The following is a 23,133-nucleotide window of genomic DNA, read 5'->3' on the forward strand; positions in this document are numbered from 1 at the left end:
AAACAATTAATTGTTTCAAAGAAAAATACTATTACCCTGACTATCAGAAATTAATACCAAATTTATTTAATGAATGTGAAGTTTGTAATGTAGGTAAAACTGTACATAAAGACACAAAACTCACTTTCGAAATAACACCTGAAGTTCTTAACGTTAGAGATAAATATGTAATAGATTTCTATATGATCGATAAAAAACAATTTCTTTCTTCGCAACATTAATAGAAGTTCAAAGCGGAGATTGGTTAGAAGCCAAAAGATCTTTATTAAAAGTTCTCAATGAAATGGGAAAACCCTTAGAGATAAAAGTAGATAAAGATTCAGCATTTATTCAGCAGCTTTGCAAATTTGGTTACAAGAAGAAAATATAAAAATTAACATTACCACAAGCAAAACTAGAATATCTAACATAGAAAGATTCCATAAAACAATAAATAAAAAGTTACGAATAATAAGAAGTGACGATGATGTAGAAAACAAAATAACAAAATTTGAAGCATTCTTATATAAATATAATCATAAAACAAAGCATAAAGCTACTAATAGAACCCCAGCAGACATTTTTATTTTTGCAGGAACTCCTGAGTATAATTCACAAGAAGACAAAGTAAATCAAATAGACAACCTTAATAAAAACAGAAGTAATTTTGAAGTAGATACAAGATTTAGACAAGCCCCGTTAGTAAAGTCTAAAATAACGAACCCTTTCAAAAAGATGGGTAATATCAAGAACCTTGATGAACAACATTTTGAAGAAACAAACAGAGGAAGAAAAGTCACCCATTATAAATCAAAATTTAAAAAGAAGAAAGTAATTAATAAAAGTAAATATTACAATTCCATGCCAAACGATGAAACATCCTAAGTTGCTGTTGCTATTTATACTATCAATTATTTGTACACCTATAAACACTCAACCAGTTGAAGTTCACCCTATTCAAAACGACCAAGGATGCTCCCTATTCGAATCAGGAATAATCAATTTACCTGTATTTTTTTAACATCATTACTTAACTGTAAACGTGTCACAAATAGAAAATTCTTTTGACTTATTAGTAACTCAAAGCCATATCTTCAATAAATACCCTGAAAAAAGATACTTAATGAATAAACTTGAAAAACAAATGACCGGTATTAGAATAGCAAGTCGTACCAAACGTGGTTTATTCGATTTTATAGGATCTTCTTTTAAATTCCTTTTCGTTACATTAGATAATGAAGATAGAAAACAAGTTGAAAATCAGATTAATATCATCGCCCACAATTCAAACCAAGCAAGCAATCTTAATAATTTTATAAATAAATTTGATCAAGGCATAAATATAATAAATAGCCAAAGTAAAATTCTGAAAGAAGACAACTAAATTCGTTAATATTTAATATTGAACACTTTACCGAATATATTGAATTGATTACAATTAACCCGCTTAGGTATCTTTAATCCGAAACTACTTCAATAGATCATATCAATCATGAAAAATTAATTAGTATAAAAACTTCAGATTGGTTCAATCCAATTGCAAATGAAATTTTTCTGATGCAATCTTCTTAGCAATCTCGAAGTTAAAACTTTCGAAATAATTCCATACCCAGACGGAAATGGACAGATCATTAGTGAAAATATTGAAGGGAAATTTTATTTACATAATAACTTTGTTTCAAATACTATCTCAAAGAAGATCATAAATGACCAATGCATTGCAAATATAATAAAACATGAAGCACCAGTTTGTACTTTCAATAAATATCGCAAACAAGTTCTTATACAAATAGTAGAACCAAATATTGTAATAACTTGGAATATAAAACGAACCAAACTAAACCAAAATTGTAACAATTTAGTTATTTACATTGAAAAGGATAAAATAATTTAAATTAAATTAATTGTACAATCGAATTAAAAAATGTAAAATTATCAAATAGAGCCCAACAATTCACAACACTTATATTTACAGAATACAATGTAACTAAAATAGAACCATTATCATACATAGAAACAAAAGAAATGATTTTGTATAACAATACAGAAAATATTAACTACAAATATTCAACAATTACAATTGTATTAATCTTAATTCTTATTGTTATATACTACTTAGCAAGTAAGAAAATTAAAACACCTTTCAACACAATTATACAAAAATATGTAAGAAAAAATGAAACGAACACAAGTGCTAATGCTGAAATTGAAATTACAAAAAACCAGTCCCACTTATATACCCTGAATTAAACGCTTGAGGACAAGCTAATTTCTATAGGTTGGGGGAGTGACATATCCACCACCACACTCATTTCTCGTACGTGACACATTCTCATAATTATTCCCGTATCTCCAAAATATCCTATTGCATTCACATAAAGATCATATTATATTCAAAACATAAACTTGTCGCGATAGCGACCAATCGTAACAAACAAAAGGGTTCTATTGCATTAAAATAAAGATCATATTCTAAACATAAATTCATCGCGGCGGCGACTAACGTCAAGCAAAAAGATCCACTTCATACCACTTAAAAAATTCCAGTGCAATTTGAGGACTCAGCATTAAAACAGTAACACATACATAAAACATTACACATATGTTAGCTCTAAGTCGCAATAAGAAGTTTCTTGTTCAAACGAGTAGTCAGTTTTTAAAGACACTTTCCTCAGACAAGACGCGTAGCCCGCTAATCTTGCAATACCCATAAAGTTCGTCTACAAGTTATTTAAAAATAAAATCGTTGTTTTATTTTTTAACCTTCGCGTTACGCGAAAACGCCCTTTCTGAAGCATCACAAAATCCAGTACCATGGAGCTTCACTCTTGTTTGGAACTGAACCCACCTTGGAATCCGAGTCTTAGTCAGAGCAGGATAACTCCCGCGATACTCCTTCCACTGAAGTAAAATATCCGCGGGTAGAGGTTCGTCCCGTTCGAGCATTTTCGACCAGATCTCCTGCATGAAAATCTTGGGTCGGATAACGAAAGGGGCCAGCCACGCGGCTGGGGCGAAGAGTTTGGCAATCTGCGATAGTACTTTCCTCTTCGTATAGTAGTCCTGATGGACCACTTCTGGTGGCATGAAGAATAATTCGTTGTCGTGAGCTTGCCACCTGATGCCCAGAGATTTCGCCATACTCGAGTCCACGAGTTCTAGGAAGTCCTCTCGGAGTAGGAGTCTTGTTGTTCGACGTGCACTTCCCGGCGTTGTCCAGGGCTGCACACTCTTCCGTAATGGTCCGGATGGCCTCTTCCTTAGTGTGTGTCCCTACCAGGACGTCGTCAACGTACATGCCGCCAGAGATGACTCGGCTTGCGAGAGGATACTGCAAGCGTATATCTTCAGCGAGTAGCTGGAGAACTCGTAGGGCCAGGAAAGGCGCGCAGTTGACACCGAATGTAACTGTTTAACTCGAAGTTACCGATCTCACCGTCCGTGACGCGAAACAGGATTCGCTGGAACGGTGTGTGCTTCGAGTCCATAAGGATGACGATACATCTTCGTTATGTCCGCATTGAACCGAAAATATCGCCATTTGAGGATCTGCCAAGTAAGATCCGATTGGAGAATGGGCCCTGAATGAAGGATATCATTCAGACTCTTCCCATTTGAGGATGGACAAGAAGCGTTAAAAACAGCTCGCACCTTTGTTGTGGTGCTATCTGGATTGAAGACGGCATGATGAGGCAGATAAAAATTAGGAGTCGTGACAATCGCCTGCGGCGATGACCCAAGTCATCGAGGCTATCAGTATAATTACAAAATAGCCCTTGTTGGCAGCAGCGGACTGGCAAGCTTTTAGTATGGCGAAAGATTCGGCGGTGAAAGTTGAGCAGTATCCGGGAAGGAGACCACCAACGATGATGGTGATATCGCTGTTAACGACGGCAAAGGTGGTGGCATCGGGAGTTGTAGAGCCGTCGGTGGAAAGCCAAGATTTTACACCAAACTTATTCTTTTCGCAATAGAATCTGGCCAGAAATTCGGAACTGAAGGTTTTGCTTTTAGGAGATGATGCAAGGTTTGTGTTGACGTTGGGCTTTTGTCCAGACCAGAAAGGCCGCGGAACGATTGCAAGACTTTGTGTGGGGGCGGTCAGGCCAAGACGTGTACTGTAAATGGCGCAACGCCGCAGAGTGGAGGTGCATTTATACTTCCGTTTGTGTTTCGATATTCCAATGAACTCTTTACTTAGCAGGGCATTCGGTGTGTTGTACAGTTCTGAAATGAGCTGCATGGTTGTCTTTACAATGCGATCTGCTATACTAGGAAGGCCAGATTCCACTAATATGCATCAGGTTGGGGAGGAAGGAAAAGCGTGATTGTATTTTTTTGATGTGGGCCATCCGTAGATAGGGAGCCCGTAGTCGATTTTAGAGAGCATTAAGGCACGAGTAATATTTACAAGCGTATTGGTGTGAATTCTAGAATATTTAGAGTTTATAAATTTAATAATATTAAGCGAGAGTCTATTTGTTTTCTGAGGTCGCAGTAATATTTAAATATAAGTTTAGAGTCGAAGGATATGCCCAGTATATCTAGTTTAACTACACTTTTAATACTTTAATAATAATAATAATTGTTCTTAAAAATTAGGTCTGGAAATTTACAATAGTGCTCAAACGTAATTATGAAGAGTACAACAGAGAGTGGAGAGCCTTGTGGGATACCATTATATAAACAAAAGGTATCGAAAGTGGTGTTGTTAACTCGGACCCCAAAGGAACGATGGGTCATAAAGGCATTTATAAGATTATAAGGCCTAGGACCAATGCTCCAGCATTTAAGTCTAGATAGCACTGCATGTAGCCCCAATACTTGCAGCTTATGTTGAGAGACAATGGAATATGTTTCATGGGGTAGGAAATTTATCGGCACCTGGGCTTTTTCCTTTAGCAGTTGCCAGCGCTGCATCTATTTCAAACAACGTAAAATTCTCGTCTAAACGTTTTGGCCGAGACAGAAAACACGTTGGGCTGATATGTTCTAGATAGATACAGTAGTTTTTGTTGAATATAAACTGCTAAAAAGTTGCTGTCCCTTGAGTAATTTAAACAGGCTTGGCCGATCTTTTTGGCAATTAGATGGGGACGGGTAACAATACCTGAGTCTGTTTGAATAAATTTTATAGGGATGGAAGGAGCGCCGGATAGTCATGTCAGGATAGAATTGGACGGAAAGGAATAAGGTTATAGGGAAGTGATCACTGCCGTGCAGATTATCTAAGATAGCCGAACTACACCTGTCAGCAATTTGGGGAGATATAATTGAAATATCAACATGGGTGAAGGAACTGTGTGTTGAAAGATGGGTTGCCGAACCGTTGTTAAGGACGACCAAATTTTTTTCCGCAATGGCGTGCTCAATGTTCTTTCCGCGGCGACTGGAAGCAGACGAACCCCATAAGGGGCTCCAAGCATTAAAGTCACCCACCCACCCAGTCAGAGGCCCGTTGATTTGGTCAAGGATAGCAGAAATGTCCTTGCTTGAGACAGACTGGCTAGGAGGAATATATGCATTGATAATGGTAATGATATTACCAATATCCAGTTGTAAGGCTGAACAGGCGCCTTGCTTGGCCGACGTGTTTTGTGGTCAGTTGAATAAGTAACCAGTGCACTGGTCGATTTCCACTCTCAAATGACACTCATAAATGGCGGAAGATTTTCATTCAATTGTTTCGACGCTGATCCGCCATTATCTACAGGTACAGTAACTGTTGGTTGCGTCTCACTCCTACATAACGGTACGGTTCCACTCGACGACAGCGCACTTAATTGCATTTGAAATACGCTTCCAGGTGGATTATCTTCTTCACAAGACTTGCAATCGTAATCCCACTGCTGCATACTTCGCTAGCACTATCTTTGCGAACGCATTGAAAGCATTGTCGCTTTTTCAATGGCAGCGTGTAAACTGCCTCCAGCGTCAGCGAGTGTAAGTGTCGCAGGTTTCCGTAGTACCCGACCAATCAATAGTTTCTCGTTTTTCTGGGGGAATGTTGAGTTGACATTTCCAACAAAGCGTCGTCCCTGACAATCAATATTTAGCATTTCTCTTCCTGAGGTGGAATAGTGCTTCACCCGGCACTCCAGTTCCCTTAACTTTTCAAAGCAAGTTTAGCTTTCTCTCCAACACTTCACATCAGCTACGATTCGTAGCCTACGAATAACCAATTCGTTGCTGCATGTGGCGTGCGAAGAAATGAAAAAGGCCTGTCGCCCACATAATTAGAATTAGTGCTGGAATCCGAAAAAGTTCAGTTTATTCCATAACATATCGCTTACTGCAGTGATTTCCTATAATTCTGTACAATTCGAACTTAAAGGCACATTTTTCAATCATTCATTCTGTACAATTCGAACTTAAAAGCACACTTTTCAGTCAGCATCTTAAATATAATAGGATGTCAAAGTCACAAAGGTCATTGTTGAGCTATAAAGCTTTTCTTAAAATCGGTAGTGTGCCGTAAGATACACTCTACTCCCGGCTACCAGACCAAGAATCTCGGCGGTATGAGCTTGAAAGACATGGCGTTTATTATTGAAGCGCTTGTCTAACAATTCACGAGCAAGACGACCAGCATTTGCAGTCTCTAAATTAGTGATCTAGATATCCTTGTCAATGATTGTCGAAAACAGTTTGATGAAATCTGCATACTGCGAGTATCTACCAACAGATATCGGCAACGTAGCTCCAGCAAGGAGTGAATTGAGTGCCACAATCACCGTCCGCTATTTTGGCTGCCCAGCTCTAAATGTAGAGCTGGCGCCTAAACATTCTATTTTGCAGACAGATTTATACAATAATATTATACAATTTGTCTCTTAACTCGCTGCCACTTTGGTAAAAAAAAACCAGCTCCTCAAGCTCATTATACACCAAATTAAAAGACGATTCAGTCTGTTCAATTAGCTTCAAATGCACAACTAATTCACTATCATCAAGTGATTTTACATTGGCAGTTGTTAGTTGAGCACGAAGCTTCACTGCAGAGCGAAAGATCGATTTGGCTTTGAGCGTCAAAAAGACAGTCTTTCGATGTGGATGTGCTTTGCGTATTGCTATCAAGCCACATATTGCAGTCAAGCCCACACAACCGGCTAGCTTCGTTAGTTTCGAACTTATTCTTCCATATTGTTTCAAACGTTATAATCTTGCAACTAGTGACAATACAAGTTATAATAGTAACCAACGAAAGTAGCTTAAAAATGGCTGATAAATTTAGAGCTGTGTGCTTTACAATCTCTTTACAATTCCGTTGTGTCATATAGGTTTCGGCGGCTACTGTTTAACCAATCATCAAAATACCAAACATTTCGTTCTTTGAACTTTCGGTTACAAAAAACGATATACTACTAAACAAGATACAAATGAACTTACATCGATTCGTGACAATAACAATATCAACTCAGTGTTTATACCAGCTACCCATAGGGTAGAAGGGTATTATAACTTTGTGCCGACAGGAAATGTATGTAAAAGGTAGAAGGAGGCATCTCCGACCCTATAAAGTATATATATTATTGATCAGCGTCAACAGCCGACACGACCTAGCCATGTCCGTCTGTCCGTCCGTCCGTATGAAACACACTGGATCTCAGAGACTTTAAGAGAGACTTTTTTACTTAAATGCTTTTTTAGATTTTGTTCTACTATATGCCCAAAATTATGGAACAATATTTGCTGAAGCTGTTCTGTTAATGCTTACCATCACTTTTAGTGACAAATAGATTGTATAGTGTTGTAAAGCAACCTCAAAGAACACGCCAATTCTTATCGTAGCGTCACTAAAGGCAAAACTGAATTGATCTGAATTTCAGTGTGTTTTGATTGTTTTAAAAAATGTCAAAATGTCAGTTACTGCATATGTATGTACAATCACCGCAAAACTTTCTGATTTGAGCGCCCATGCCTTGACCAGAAAGCATAAAAGTGCTAGGGGCGGCTTTATGCAAAAAAAAAAAATAGATTTTGTAACTTTGCCGGTGAAGACTATGGAGCAAAAAGCAGCGCTATGCCTTTTTGTAGCCGAGCATACATACATTTTGGCTCATTTGAACCATTTAGGAAACCTAGTCGTTAAATACTTTGAAGACAACGGCGCTATTTCTACTTAAAATGACAATACACTTTATTCTAAATCATGCATTTACTGTTATGGCTTGCGCAGACTGGACAATTGCTGCTATACATATGTATAAGCTTCCTAATAAATTCCCAAAAATAATAGGAACAGGATGAACATATGAACATAAAAATGAGGAGAATGAGGACAATAGTAATGAAATTCTCAAAATATTGTAAATATTAGATCAACTGCTTTTCAAATTCTATACAAATTCCATACATATAAAACCGATTTCGTGCGCTCACTCTGTGTCTATCAGAAAAATATAGAGAATCCAATGAATTGAAAACCAGCTTTTTTATAGTTTTTTTTTCGAATTATTCAACTTTTTTGCAGCGTACTTCCCGTCAAAAACAGTTTTTTTTCTCAACAAACGTTGGCAACACTGCTTCTTATGCCCCTTGCATAAATTTCCTGCCGGCACAAAGTTATAATACCCTTCTACCTTATGGGTAGAAAAAAATAGATGAAATCATCTTATTTGCCTAGTTCTATAGCGACAATATCCTAAGCACATATTGTAATTTAGTTGCAGTATTTTTTTTATTTTCAATTTCATATACGAGGGTTGATACTAGGACCAGTGTTACCAACTCTTCTGGTCAGAAAAAAGCTAAAGTGACATATGAAAAAAGCTAGAAACCGCCAGAGAATTAGAATGATAGCCAAAATATAAAACGAGGTTAGTAAAAAAACAAATTGTTATTAAGTATTTTTGAGTAGTTCGTAAATTTCGTCAATCATGCCCTCTTGTGGTACACTTGAAAATTGTTCCCGCACAACAATCCCAAATGGTCAATGGGGTTGACCAATGAAATGCATCGCAATATATAAAGACAATGCCGCCTCTTGCTGACAGCTTTTTGCAGAGACTCACGGAACAAACGTTATTTTGTTTGTCTGTGAAAACCAAAGATGACGATTTTTGATGATTTACAAATTCCTTTTTGCTTTTTAAAAGTCTATTAAAAAAGTTTGAACTTTAAAATTTTGTTTTTACATTTTAAGATAACAATAAAATTTCAGTAAATAAGAGAAAATATAAATAATACAATTATTATTAGTAAAAGTTCAATCTTTTTTAAAAGATAAATACTTTTTTGTAATTTAATTTTAATTTTAATTTTCGATAGAAAATTTTCTAATAAATTAAAATTAAAACTGGTAAAAAATTTAAATATAAATATTAAAAACATAGTGTTACAAATATAATTAATATTTTATTTTAATTATGTTTTTAATATTTTTCTATAATTCTGAAATGTTATTGTTTTCTGAATAATGTAAAAAACTACATTTTAAAGTTCAAACTTTTTTTAAATTGAGTTTTATTATTTAAAATTTCAAAATTGTAAGTCATCAAAAATCAATGCGCGATTAGATTTTACTTCTGTCAGTAAAGTTGAAAGGGAATGAAAAAATTTAAATCGCATTAAAAAAAAAACAAAATATGCATATATTCCCGATCGGGATTTGAACCCGGGCCCACAACACGTTGGGCTTGCAAACCACCAGCAGAGCCAACGCGGTCCCTGTGCAAGTGCCATTTAACTGCAAACATATAGAACGCGAGCAATTGTTGTTGTCTTTATCTTCAAGACTTTCGTCGCGGCAAAACAAAATTGGCGTGCGCCAGCTGCTTGTTTGCGAGGCAACTGCACGTTGCAAAACTTTACATGCATACACATACTAATATAGGCGAGCATGTAGATACATACACGCATACATAGAAACGAAAGCAGAGCGCAACTTCGAATTTTCGAATGAGCCGAAGAGGCTCGGTGTTCGAATCGCAGCGCACGGCCCGACTGAGGCTGCAATAATACTGTTTTTAATGATACCTTTTGGATGTATGACTTGACGCATCTACATATGTATTGTATGGTTAGTGGTACATAGTAAAAGGATTGAAAAATCTGCAAAACGAAAATTCGACTCTTTGCAGATATTGTCGTTGCAACATGCCAAATTCAATTGATTTGTGATAACAATAATCACAGAAATTGAATTTTCTCGAAAACGGCTATAACGATTTGAATAAAACAATAAGCAAAATTTGTGTCTATGTGATTCAAATAGAATGAAATAGCGTGGCATGATCGACAAGTTCGTCAAATGTAAAGAATAATTTAATGATAGTGTTAAATATTTTTTGACCGTTGACTTAAATAAAAATATAAAATGACGTATATTTATTAATTAAAATAAATCAATTATATTATATGTAAATAGCGAACGTAACATTCGACCTGAACGGAAAAAACCGAGGTTTTTTGGTGCAGTGAAAATAGGCTATACGTTGTCTCTGGCCTGACTGGTTCGGCACTGGTTCCAGTTACTCGATGAACCTGCGAAATGAACTTGTTTTGGCGGGTCAACCAAAGGTAATTTTTTTAAAAAACCCAATTTTCATTCCCGATTTAGTGCATAAATACTGTATGCAATGTGACAAACATAGATTTAAAGGAAAGATAATTTAGTTTTCTTTTGTTTTGCATTTAAACTTTTTTAATTTAAGACTATCACGTAAATAGACAAAAATAAAATGTTTGTTTTATCCGATATTTTTGTATCGATATGTGACGCTAAAGTTGCGGGGTTGACGTTGCTATATAACTAATAATTACGATACATCGGTATTAATGTTGAGTTGAAATGAAATAAAATCGAACTATTAATGCTGTAATGTTTTTGCACATCTCTAAAATTTTCTATTTAGTTATTGCGAGTTCTTGGTTTAAGCAATTTGAAGTTTTAAAGTATAAACGATTGAGATTTGAAGTATTTTATAATAAGCTATCTGAATATTAATGAGTTTCTTTTTATTTCAGAATGCAAGGATTAGGATTGCAGAGTCTTAAAAAAAATCCGGCGGTATGTAACATTTCATTTCTGTCTTGTTATGCAACCAAATTTAAATTGTAAATGCAGATTAGTAATATTTTTGTTTTACTTTTGGACTTTAGCTGATTCCGCTGTATGTTTGCGTTGCTGCTGGAGCCGTAGGCGCCGTTTATTATATGACTCGTCTTGCTACCAGAAATCCAGATGTTACATGGAACCGCACTTCAAATCCAGAACCATGGCAAGAATACAAAAACAAGCAGTATAAGGTAATTTTCAATTCTAAAAAAAAAAAATTTAATTTAATTTGTATTTTTATTGCAGTTTTATTCTCCCATTAGGGATTATTCCAAAACCGAGAGCGCAGCTCCCAAGTTTGAAGAATAAAGTGTGGTAACATAAACACTGAATATATTATCTTAATAAATGCAGTAACCGTGTAACAAACTTAAGTTGTTCTTTTTTATTATTCAAAACTCCTTTTAAAGAAGATATATAACAGACAAAAGGTATATGGGCAGGTTACTATAAAATAAATATATACCGAATGCTATATTTAGTATATTTTTAGTGTACTCCACTCAAAATATACCATTGAATACAAAACTTACCAGATTGTCAGTCAAAGCAACAAAGACCCGTAATAATTTGGCTTACTTTTCCATACAAAAGTGTTTCTTTAATTTTTATCTGATTGCAGCCATATTTTTAGGAATCATAAAGACTATATTAGAGTATGTATCATGACTAGATTAAAAATTACGATTGTTATTCGATTTTCGGTGGCAAAAATTTGAAACAAACTTGATCAGGGTGCAAACATAACAAGTGCCGTCGAAAAAAAAATATGAATATCTCTCCAGAGATGTAGATGTTTATACAAACGGACGGACACACGGACTATATCGTCGCGGCTATTGACGCTGATCAAGAATATACATATGTACATATAAGTTAACAAATAAATCATTTATTTGTTTCATTACTCCCGGAAGCCAAACGCCGAAATCTAAGCGTCAGCGTTTATCACTGCAACCGTCATCGGCAGTAACCAGACACTTATGTATGTATGTTTATGCCGCAACATAGCATACGGTTATTGCCCGCTATTATGCTGACTCGACTTGCCGATTGATAGTTGGTGGCGTGATGCTTACGCTGCAAGTATTTCTTTTGGGTTTAGCTTAAGAATAAATATTGTTTATCAATTTAGTTTTAATTCGGTCTTGGCTGCAACGAAACGGTTCAGCTGTCCCATCGTTTAATTTTTCATTGATCACGGCACTTCGGCCTGGTCTTTTACAAATATCAAAATTCTTATACTTAAAATTTACACTACAACTACAAGTAATATTGTAACGAGTTTATGAAAATAAAAATTAACTCTACAATAAATAAAATAACTCAAACATCTAATTGTCATCTTATATACTTTATAGTGTCGGAGATGCCTCCTTCTGCACAAAGTTATAATACCTTTCTACCCTATGGATAGCGGGTATACAAATTATTTGTCTTTAAAACAACACAAGCAAACGTTTCAATTTAGTTATATCTACATATATTATTTTAATATTTTTTGTTATAAAATATATTGCTCTCTATATCACCTTACAATCCTTTGCACGAAGTATCGAAAAATTCAAATTCACTTATAATTTACAGATGAATCTACATAATTGTAAATAACTTAGAAGTTATTCAAAAAATAATTGATAATGTTTTAATCGGTTGCAGGTGTTGAGTTTAAATATGTTTTATTTCACACGCTACTGTGTCCATTCACCTCTAGTAAGCAATTATTATATTATTAACAAAATAGTGAAAGTGTCCCCCATGTAAAAGTTGTTAGAAAAGATACCTATGAAATTTGACTGACCAAATCTACAATTCTCAAATTGCGACAGAAAAAACCAATTAAATTGCAACCTAAGCCTAAGCTTGAGAGATTTTAGTCCTACAGTCCCTGAGATTTAGGTGTTCCTAAGACAGACGGCTATATCGTTCTCCTTGCTGATCAAGAATATATCTATGTACATATATGATTTATGGAATCGGAGATGTCTCTTTCTTCCTGTTACATACTAGAGGTGGAGAACTATCGATAGTGGGCGCCATCGATAGTCGACGATGGTTTATTTTAAACTATCGATAGTGTCGATAGTGCCATCGATAGTGGCTCGATAATGGCTCGATAGTGTAGCCCAACAAAAAAATTTTTTTTAAGCAAATATAAAAATGTTATGCTTTATTTTAACTAAGTTACGATTTAAAAAAAAAGAATGAAACGAATACAATAAAATATGCTTTATTTCAGCCAAGAGTTGCGATTTAAAAACAAAAGAATGTTAACATTTTTTTCTTTGAGCCGGGTTCGCCTCTCCGATATTATTTGGCCCGCCTTGCTGAATGTTCTTTCAGACTCCACGGACGTAGCCGGAATGCAAAGATATTTGGCGAAAAGGCTCCCAATGGCAGGGAAATCAGTTTGATTCACCTGGAAAAAAGTAATATACTTAATTATATGCAATTTATAACTCGGCACTTTTAATTAAGGCATACCTTCATCCATAATAGAGGGTCGATATCTTGTCCGACAATTGCCCTTTCCAGATACTGCCTCTTAGTTAAAATTGCATCTACTCTTGAGTTTACAGAATTATTCATGGAACGCTCACCCAAAAAATCTAACAAAGTATCCTGTAAACTTGAATCCGGTGCTACGGGTTGATTACTTGCGGTCTCTTTAACTGGAAAATTGGCCAGCTCATTTTCAAAACATGTTGCTGCTTGTTCAGCGTTTGAGCTATGTTGAAATCCACTTTTTTTGAACCGTGGATCCAAAAGCGTAGCCATCCTGCAGACTGTTCTCTGCTCATATACGGAAAGACGTTACTTGATTGATTCCATCAATATTTTGTTTAAAGTTTTTCCTTGAAGAGTTTGTAGTAAAGGTACAACACTTTCGATTTTCCGAAAAAGTCCATATGTCATGGGAATAATCAGCGATATCGTTACGTATTTTCCGCCAGAAATTTTCTCGCTTGCTTGCTGAAAGAAAGCCAATACTTTTTCAATATCTTTCAGCATAAGTATTTCCTCAGCAGTAAATGGCTGCGGTGCATTCGTTGTTGATAGTAAAACTTTGGCAATGGCATCGTTCATTTTTATAATACGCTCAATCATAAAATAAAAACTATTCCACCTAGTGGGCGTTTCTTGCAACAAAGTATATTCTGAGCCTTCTTGAGCTAATTTGAGCTTTTCATTTGATATAGTGCTTTGCTTGAAAAATCGAACGATTGATTTACATTTAGTAAATAAAGCTTGAAGCACTGGGTCATCAACTTTTAGAGCATCTTGCACCACGAGATTTATAGTATGCGCAAAGCATGGCAGATTGCGAATATGCAATAGATCACATGCTTTAAGCATGGAGCTGGCATTGTCGGTAACAATACATACAGTTTTTTCCAGTATGTTCCATTCAATAAAAATGTCCCGCAATGTATCAGCAATGTTTTGTGAACAATGATTAGTTGTGCTTAGAAGTTTTTTTGTTGCTAAGGATGCTGTTTTTAATTCGTAGTTATATACGAAATGACCCGTCACAGTCAAAAAACTAGCATTGGCACTTGATGTCCACAAATCACACGTAACTGCGATATTCGAAACATTTACAAGGATTGCTGATAACTTGGCAGAAGTTTCGGTAAAATAATTATGCATCAGCACATCTCTTAAGTGCGTCTTGCTGGGTAATTTATACCGAGGATCCAATACATGATTGTATTGCACGAACCCTTCGTTTTCGACAATATTGTAGGGCTGCACATCTTTGGCAACCATTTCAGTTAGAGCTTTATCTATGTCTGTCTTTCTTTTAGAATTTGAATCATACATGACGGCTCTTTTAAAGTAAGACGCCACAGAGGTCATGCTCGATCTGCAACTGCTGCTTGTAGATGTAGTGACGTTCCTCTCAGCACGTACAACTTGTGTGCTCGATTCTGCGCTCTTTCTTTCCACGCCAGGATGGAACCTTTTTAAATGGTCGTGCAAGTTAGATGTATTGCCGCTTGTCTTGTATTCTTTGCCACAATCGAGACATTTGGCATATTTCTTGTCGTCAGACCTTTTAAAATATTTCCAAACATGTGAAATTTTCGACTTCTTTTTGTTACTCTGTCGATTTGGTTCCAAATCTTTTTCAGAGTCTGTGCTGGAGGAGCACTCACAGTCCGGCTTGTCGGCACTTGATGAAGACACTCGACGTTTACCTTAAATTTAACAAATTATAGATCAAAACACTTACGTATATAATATAATAAACATACCCAGATTTAAAAAGCGATCCATATTAATTTAACTAATTGTTTCTTGTTTTTAAATTTTTCCTCGCTGTTGCATTTGACGCCGACACAGAAAATGCGCGAACAAATTTTTTAGGGATGTAAGAAGCGCACTATCGATAGCACCATCGATAGTGGATGGGCCACTATCGAAGGTGTCTGCTGCCATCGTTGGTGGCTCGATAGTGCTAAACCATCGATAGTGGCGATAGTGCTATCGATAGTTCTCCACCTCTATTACATACATTTCTTACAGTCAGTTGATTATTATACTCTTCTACTCTATGTGTAGCGGATATAAAAACGCTCGTCAAAAAATGTTCGCATCGGCATTTCGTTTTACATTCAAGCACAAAATAAATACATATAGCGTATCGATGCTCCAATACTAGAATATAAGTGGATCTCAAATCAGCTTTCCACAGAAAATTAAAAACCTATTTTCACTTCTTTCAATAGGAGGTACTACTTGGACGACCTGTAACGATAAACTTCATCGCCGATTTTTTTTAGACAAGTATATTCGTTTAAAGCAAAAACAGGGTGTTGTTTTTCCATGAGTAGTATAGTGAATATACATACATATATATTTATATATAGTATTGCCAACCAATTAAATGCTATCGATAGCTGTGGATGTATTGGTTCCGATCAGTTTATTAGCGGGGTTAGTTAAATCTATGAATATTAATATTTTTCTCATTTCATTTTTTTTTTTAATGATCGGGTGGTTTTTGTGATGATGATGATAGCTTATTGGAAGAAACTTTCGATATTATAGTTGTTACGGACTGTTTGTCCTCCCTGGGGCCGCGCCGGCTGGCTCATCGGTACTCAGGTGAAGTTCCATCCCTGACCCGCAGTCCGCATAATCGATAACTTCACCGAAACGAAACAGCTGCTTTAAAATAGAAGAAACGTATCACTAACAAAACAAAACAGCTGCCGCTAAACAAAAGGAAATGTACAAACAAACTATTGACGACAGTGAGTAAAAAGAAAACAACAATAAATACACTCACTGATCCATTTTTATGTTTGAATAGGGCCCAGTTGGTCCCCGGCGTACCCACCTTGCCTGAGATTGACCACATCGGCGCCATCTCCCTTGCGTTGGCCACTACATCAGTGGCTGCTCCTCATCAGGCGTACAGCTGTGGATTTCATCTCCCTCCCATGCTGAGAAAACTTACACAACCATGTTCATCAACGTAAGTACTATTATATTATTCAAGAATTTCCTTAATTACTAACATTTAATTTATTATATTATAATATAATATTTATATATTATAATATTTGAACTTCAATATGGAAAAGAAACAAGATTCAAAAATCACGCAGTAGGACGATGCGAAACAACAATGCAGCCACAACGGAGTGATGGACAACTTCTATACGTCGCGCATTCAGGAGATTGGTATATATATTCATTTATTAATTTATATAAGCATATTTGTATGCATATATACATATTTTTGATTCGCTTAAATATCTACCTCGACCTGCCTAAGAGCTCTTGGGGTTAGTGAAAGGGCGATTTAGGTGAGGTGATAGAAAATATAGATATATATATGAATTTGTAAATATATAGATAAATATATATATAGTGACATATCCACCACCACACTCATTTCTCGTACGTGACACATTTTCGTAATTATTCCCCTATCTCCAAAATATCCTATTGCATTCACATAAAGATCATATTATATTCAAAACATAAACTTGTGACGACAGCGACCAATCGTAACAAACAAAAAAGTCCTATTGCATTCAAATAAAGATCATATTCTAAACATAAATTCGTCGCGGCGGCGACTAACGTCAAACAAAAAGATCCGCTTCACGCCACTTAAAATTTTCTGGTGCAATTTGAGGACTCAGCATTAAAACACTAACACATACACAAAACATTACACATATGTTAGCTCAAAGTCGCAATAAGAAGTTTCTTGTTCAAACTCAACATATTGTAAAGTTAGTTTTTAAAGACACTTTCCTCAGACAAGACGCGTAGCTCGCTAATCTTGCAATACCAATAAAGTTCGTCTACAAGTTATTTAAAAATAAAATCGTTGTTTTATTTTTTTTAACCTTCGCGTTACGTAAAAATATAATTATATATCTCGCGCGAGTAACTTTACAGGTAAGTTTGTGTTCAATTAATGTGTCTAATCGTCTCTACTCTGTCACTTTTACAAAAATAAATGAGGATCTACTTTCATTCATTTTCAATTTAATTTAATTTATAATTTTAATTTACTTTAAAATCTATATTACATTTTAATTTATTTCTTAAATTTATTATCGTTTTTCTTTGACACGAACATGTTTTGGTTGCCTGTTTTATTCAATAATATTTTAATGTTCTAGCGACAATACAAATAATAAATTAAGAAGTAGTAATTGAGCAAAGCGAGAAAGTCGGCATATGAATAAAGGTCTCGAAACTCCAAACTAATTAGTTGCTGTTTAGTTTATGGTCAACGGCAACTCGAGCGCGATCGAGCAATCTGCTACCACTAATGAATGCGTGTCATGGAATATGTCGGAGTGAAAGTGGTCTCGGAGTGGGCCTGGTGTCGCCGCATTGACTCACCAGTCGGACTCCTCCTCTTTGTTCGGCGTTGGATGCGTCGACTGGCATCCGCTGTTCCACGTCGTTGGTGTTGCTCCATCTGGTGGTGAACGGCGTCCGTTCCTCGTGGTTCGTCGTCAGAAATGCCTGGTGTCGCGATACCAAGTTCAAACAAACCAGTCGGCATCTATAGCAGGTGAGTCAATCTCACTACAACCGTATATCCTTTCTGTGAAAGACTCCAAACGATCTTCCCTGCAGATCTTCTAATTGTTTTTGTTGTCTCCTCCACTTCCTTGGATGGACCCTTGTCGCGCAGAGGTGGGACTTCAACCTCGTACACTACCTGTTGGACTCCGTGTGGATACCGGGTTTATTGTCCTTGTGATGAGCGCTCTCGACGACTCATGTATCGCTCCACTTCGATACATTCTTGGTACGTATATCCATGGCATATATGTATCTTGCCAAACCATCCTTTAATAATACCCAATACATTTTGTCCGTCTCCAGTATCTGGACGCCTGTTCACATGGGTATTCGTCAGTTCTTTGCGTGCGGATCGTACACCTTTTCAGGGCTGCTCGTCAAATAATCCGGACGCGGATTATGCAATGGCGGCACCGGCTCACTCTTGTGGACCCTCGGGATTGCTCCTGTATTTGCCATCGATTATTGCTGCGCAGCGGCGGGTCGACTGCCACTACTCTCGTCCGTCTGCGGTTGAATGATCTCCTGCATCAGCTTCATCATCTCCAGGAATCCTGCGCGAATCTCATCGCGTATCGATGCTGTAATACCCTCCTGCAGTGAACTCCTGTAGGTCCAATGGTCCTGCGCGAGAGCTGCGTTCACGATCGACTTGAGGACTGCATCCATCGGCTCCGGTAGATAGATTTGTCGGCCTGTATCCGTCGAATTGCTGGCAGTTGCTGATACCACCTCAGATACTACTGCTGGTTCACGACTCTCTGACATTTTTGTCGAATGTGCTCGACTGTGAGATACCCGCTATCCATTTTGAATAAAAGCATAATATTTCGGTAATAATCTCAAAATATTAAAGAAAATATGCATGTATTCTCGATTGGGATTTGAACTCGAGTACCACCGACCGGGTGGTTAAAAAACAAAAAAGTTTGTACCCCGAGCGGGCTCGAACCCGAGCACCACAACATGCTCAGCTTGCACTCTACCACCAGAGCTATCGCTTATGAACCATCTATTCATTGAGATACTAATACGACTACATACAATACATACATAGCCGTCGTTTTTGCCCATACAAAACTATTTCTTTAATAAATTAAACAATTTTTATCCGATAGCAACCAAATTTTCAGGAATCACAAATACCATTGTTATTATTGTAAATACCAAAATTTGTCTAGCTTTAAATTACTCTTGTTATTATTGATTTGCGGGGGTGGAAGTGGGCGTGGCAAAAATTTGTAACAAACTTGATCTGCCTGCAAACATAACAAATGCTGTCGAAACAAAATTATAGCTCTATCTCTTATAGTCTGAGATCTATGTGTTCATACGGACAGACGACGCTGATTGTTGACGCTGATCAATAATATATAGACTTTATAGGGTCAGAGATGCCTCCTTCTACCTATTACATACATTTCCTGCCGGCACAAAGTTATAATACCCTTCTACCCTATGGGTAGCGGATATAATAATAAAACAGCACTTTTTTGGCTACATTCAAAATGGGTAGTGCGTATCTCACATTCGACTACGCTTAACTGTGGTTTTTTTACTTGTTTATTTTGTTAAAAAAATTCTTTATTAAGATAACACTTGCTGGAAGATACCGCTCCCCAGAGGAGTCACCGCACCCACAATACAGCAATTGTCAAAACTGCTTAATAATCTGGACAAAAAAAAAATTATTTATATCACAAAGAAACACACTTAACTGTTAGAACGTGTATGTATTTTATAATTTTTCCTATTAATGAAAGGTTTATTTCTAATTTAGTTTTGCAAGAACCTTACCTTTTTAAATTTGTATGAATGGGACAATTAGTAAGTGTTTCATCTGCTTTTATTGTTGTGTAAAAACATCGGACATAAGCCTCTAATTAGACCATCTCATTCGCACTACACCACAGGGCGGTGTCACAATAAATAAAACACATTTCATGGACATAGTTAATTTTTAATTTGTTCATATTTTGTAGGTCATAGTAAAATATGTAGCTTTTATAAAATACAAAACAAATTTGTCCGCAGCTTTCCCGTAATGTATTTAGTTACATATGTATATGTAAATATTTGTATTTCAAAATGAAATCAAGGCCATGCAGTTTATAGGTCTTTCATAAAAGTGCACTTCAGCTTCTCATTTCAATACGTAAAAGGCAATTTTCCGCCTTTTTGCGACCCCTTCCCGCCAAACTTTGGGCCTTCGCTTAATTCAATTGCAAGAATTCCAAACAAATAGTGAAACATCTTTGCAACAACATTAATTAAATATAGTTAGAATTGAATATAGAACGAATTTCGATGTAGTGCACCATATTGTTATAGAAACTTTCTGGTGTCATATTCTATCCCAAATGAATATACTCGTACATACATATTCAGATGTAGCGTGTTTTCAGATATTTAAGAAAAACAAAGAAAATATGTTTTAATAGTATATTATAAAACCGATCACATTAAAAAACAAAAACAAATACTGGTACTAAGTATAGTTATAGTTGTAGTTATTAACCAGTTTGTGTAATCGTACGTTAGCTTGATTTCGAAATCGCTCTTTTTTTATTTCATGTTTAGTATAACCCATTGATTGAGCGTAAAATGGAGGAACTGATTTTTTTCGTAACACTATTTTGTTTCCTAAAGTGAATTGCATAAAATCAATTATCCGGTCGTTATCTGCATTCTTAGGGTCCATGTGAGGACTGGCTTTTATTTCTGTATATCCATTTCTAGCCATTTGACTTTCAACAATATGTAAACACGATTCATTTGCAATATCCTGGTACGTTTTTTGGCGCATAAGTCCAATAAAGAACGCTTTTACAATATGTTGGAGATTTGTTGAACCTTCAATTTTTGCATGTAAATCTCTTATCCCTATTGCCTTGCATATAGTTTGTAGAGCGCGATGACATACCAATCCATATCCATCAGGTTTTTTTGAAACAAATATTTTTGTTTTTCCAAACCCGGTATAAAAGTCGTGATTTATGGTTCTATTTTCATAAAGGTTAATGCTCATCAACTTTTGCCCAGCCCGATTTTTAGATTTTCGAAGAGCGGTTCGAACTTCTGGACCTTTAGCTAAAGCAAAGCCAGCCAAGCCATTTTTATTTCCAGTCACCGACAATACCGAGTATCTTCGTTTTCTTCCCATGTTTCCTTTCATTATAAAAACTATTTTATTTTCAAGCACAAATGTATCGAATGAAGTGAATTCCTCCTCCCCCACAGTGTCGGGAGGCCCAATACTACGACCAGGCATTTTGGTTCCAGACCATCCGCGGTCTATTGGATTTATTTTCATTTGTTTGAAATTTCCCATAGAATCACGAATTTTTTGTATGTTTTTCTCTCTATCAATGTTTTCAGATTGTTTTTGTTGATGTAGAAGTTCGTTGCCTCTAATGATTGGAGCGTTTAAGCCCGGCCAAATACACGTTTTTTTTCCAATGCCAATAGCTTGCCCTTTATTAAGGTCCTTTGCTATTTTTTTTCCTGTGCCTTTTCCACGTCCTCTCTTTTTACCAGCATTACTAACAGCTGTTACCCCGCGCCATATATCTTCAGCAGGCACTATAAAGCAGATAAGAAATCAGTAGTGTATATAGAATACAAATGTTAACAAAATTAGAAAAATAAAAAAATGGCTTAATGGTTTAGGTTCTGTGAAATAAAAAATTCGATCAATTCGTTGTCGTAGGTTCTCGAACATTTTTTATCAGTTAGAAATCCCAGGTTTTCGAGATAAATTTCTATTCAGCGGATAAAGCAGGCCACGAGAGAATTTGTTGGAAAACATGTTGTCAAACCTGAATTTAATTTGCCACCAACTAGTGCAAACATTTCTCGCAAATATTGTTTTGTTATATTTATCAACGAGTCAACATGTCACAGGTCACCGAGACAGTAATTGCCTTGATGGCAATTCCCATGATTTATTTCCATATTTATTTTTATAGACATCGCTTTTAGCTGGCCTGTTTAAGGATTGATTCATTCAACTCCTTATATATTATGAACAGTGACTGCAGCTCCTGAGTAACTGTAACTATTACGCTATGGTACTTGTCACATCAAACCAGCAACCACATTAGACTTACATAATTTATTTGATACTCACATTTATTAAAGAAACTTGTACTTCGAGAAATTAATAAATTCGATGATAATCCACCTAAATTTACAAAATTGCCCACACGAAGGGATGACTTCCATCTCTGAATGGATTTTAATAGTAATCCGGCCATTACCAGCACTCTCGTTTTATTCGACTAGTTTTGTAAATTTGGTCTGGAATAATATCTAGGCATATTTATCGATAAGACGCCACTATGCAAATATCGGTATGTTTTTTGATAACATTCTATATTTTTTGTTTTTAAATTCTTTTTCTTATAAAATACTCATTTTTATTTGTTTAATAAATGTCTCAAAATATTTTGTTGATGCTTAAACTTAAAAATTTAAATTTGAAGTCAAAGTGCATTTTTATAATTTAGTTTGTCAAAAGAATACAAAATATTGGTTACACTGGCCGAATCATTAAACATATCAGAAATGTCAAACCGTCTGTCTAATGTTTCCATTAACAGCTTTGTGAAGTGTATACATACACATATACATATACACATTACTAGAATCCACGTCAAGACTCCATTTCTTATATGTATATATATTATGCTATCACTTAACAATTTTGAAAGTATTTGCCTTCCCAACAAAAAAATTAAAGATTAATAATATTAAAAAATATAAGATGACACCTTCTTCACCTATTTCTTTGGCTACACATGTACATATGTACATATGTAACTATCCCAACCACATTTTGTTGCAACTTTGTGGTTGTTTCTAAATTTTATGGACAGTCCTGCGTATCCATAGCTTTAATTGTTTACTCTTCAACGAAAAAACAATGGTATTCACATTTGTAGATACATGCATCTGTAGATACATTTTTTTCGTTCGTGGAATAATATATTTTTTTACAATAATTACGTTTCCAGAATAAAATTTATATC

General features: G+C 35.8%; 3 protein-coding genes and 1 pseudogene across 5 annotated transcripts; 1 reads left to right on the forward strand and 3 right to left on the reverse strand.

Moving 5' to 3' along the window:
* Positions 1-3,682: 3,682 nt before the first annotated feature.
* LOC127566348 (uncharacterized) lies at positions 3,683-6,517 on the reverse strand (annotated as a pseudogene).
* Positions 6,518-10,778: 4,261 nt separating this feature from the next.
* LOC117573154 (cytochrome c oxidase subunit NDUFA4) lies at positions 10,779-11,412 on the forward strand. Its single transcript, XM_034256112.2, has 4 exons — positions 10,779-10,875; positions 10,948-10,990; positions 11,083-11,229; positions 11,285-11,412. Exons 1-4 carry the CDS (start codon positions 10,802-10,804, stop codon positions 11,345-11,347), a joined length of 327 nt encoding a protein of 108 aa, XP_034112003.2. The 5' UTR covers positions 10,779-10,801; the 3' UTR covers positions 11,348-11,412.
* A 1,871-nt stretch (positions 11,413-13,283) lies between these two features.
* On the reverse strand, positions 13,284-14,882 carry LOC127566344 (uncharacterized). 3 transcript variants are annotated; one of them, XR_007955646.1, is made up of 2 exons: positions 13,639-14,882; positions 13,284-13,457 (listed from the first exon to the last, which is right to left on the reverse strand). XR_007955646.1 is itself a non-coding variant. In XM_052008370.1 (2 exons), the coding sequence occupies exons 1-2, from the start codon at positions 13,814-13,816 to the stop codon at positions 13,444-13,446; spliced, it is 192 nt and encodes a 63-aa protein (XP_051864330.1). In that variant the 5' UTR covers positions 13,817-13,898; the 3' UTR covers positions 13,284-13,443. The 3 variants fall into 3 exon arrangements, 1 of the variants encoding a protein (XP_051864330.1); XR_007955645.1 differs by having other exon boundaries at positions 13,523-14,882; XM_052008370.1 differs by having other exon boundaries at positions 13,639-13,898.
* Positions 14,883-20,531: 5,649 nt separating this feature from the next.
* On the reverse strand, positions 20,532-22,525 carry LOC117573162 (28S ribosomal protein S5, mitochondrial). Its single transcript, XM_034256124.2, has 2 exons — positions 22,233-22,525; positions 20,532-21,685 (listed from the first exon to the last, which is right to left on the reverse strand). Exons 1-2 carry the CDS (start codon positions 22,357-22,359, stop codon positions 20,592-20,594), a joined length of 1,221 nt encoding a protein of 406 aa, XP_034112015.1. The 5' UTR covers positions 22,360-22,525; the 3' UTR covers positions 20,532-20,591.
* Positions 22,526-23,133: the final 608 nt, after the last annotated feature.

The sequence above is a fragment of the Drosophila albomicans genome, unplaced genomic scaffold, assembly GCF_009650485.2.
Source record: "Drosophila albomicans strain 15112-1751.03 unplaced genomic scaffold, ASM965048v2 utg000051l_pilon, whole genome shotgun sequence".
Taxonomy (NCBI): Eukaryota; Metazoa; Arthropoda; class Insecta; order Diptera; family Drosophilidae; genus Drosophila; species Drosophila albomicans.

Excerpts from the sequence above, each read along its gene's own strand:
- LOC117573154 (XM_034256112.2), top strand. The coding sequence starts at position 10,802 with ATGTTTTTGCACATCTCTAAAATTTTCTATTTAGTTATTGCGAGTTCT. Across the intron at positions 10,876-10,947 it reads AAGCAATTTGAAGTTTTAAA|AATGCAAGGATTAGGATTGC; the intron begins GTATAAACGATT and ends TTTTTATTTCAG. Across the intron at positions 10,991-11,082 it reads GTCTTAAAAAAAATCCGGCG|CTGATTCCGCTGTATGTTTG; the intron begins GTATGTAACATT and ends TTTGGACTTTAG.
- LOC127566344 (XM_052008370.1), bottom strand. The coding sequence starts at position 13,816 with ATGGCTACGCTTTTGGATCCACGGTTCAAAAAAAGTGGATTTCAACAT.
- LOC117573162 (XM_034256124.2), bottom strand. The coding sequence starts at position 22,359 with ATGGCCGGATTACTATTAAAATCCATTCAGAGATGGAAGTCATCCCTT. Across the intron at positions 21,686-22,232 it reads TACAAGTTTCTTTAATAAAT|TGCCTGCTGAAGATATATGG; the intron begins GTGAGTATCAAA and ends TCTGCTTTATAG.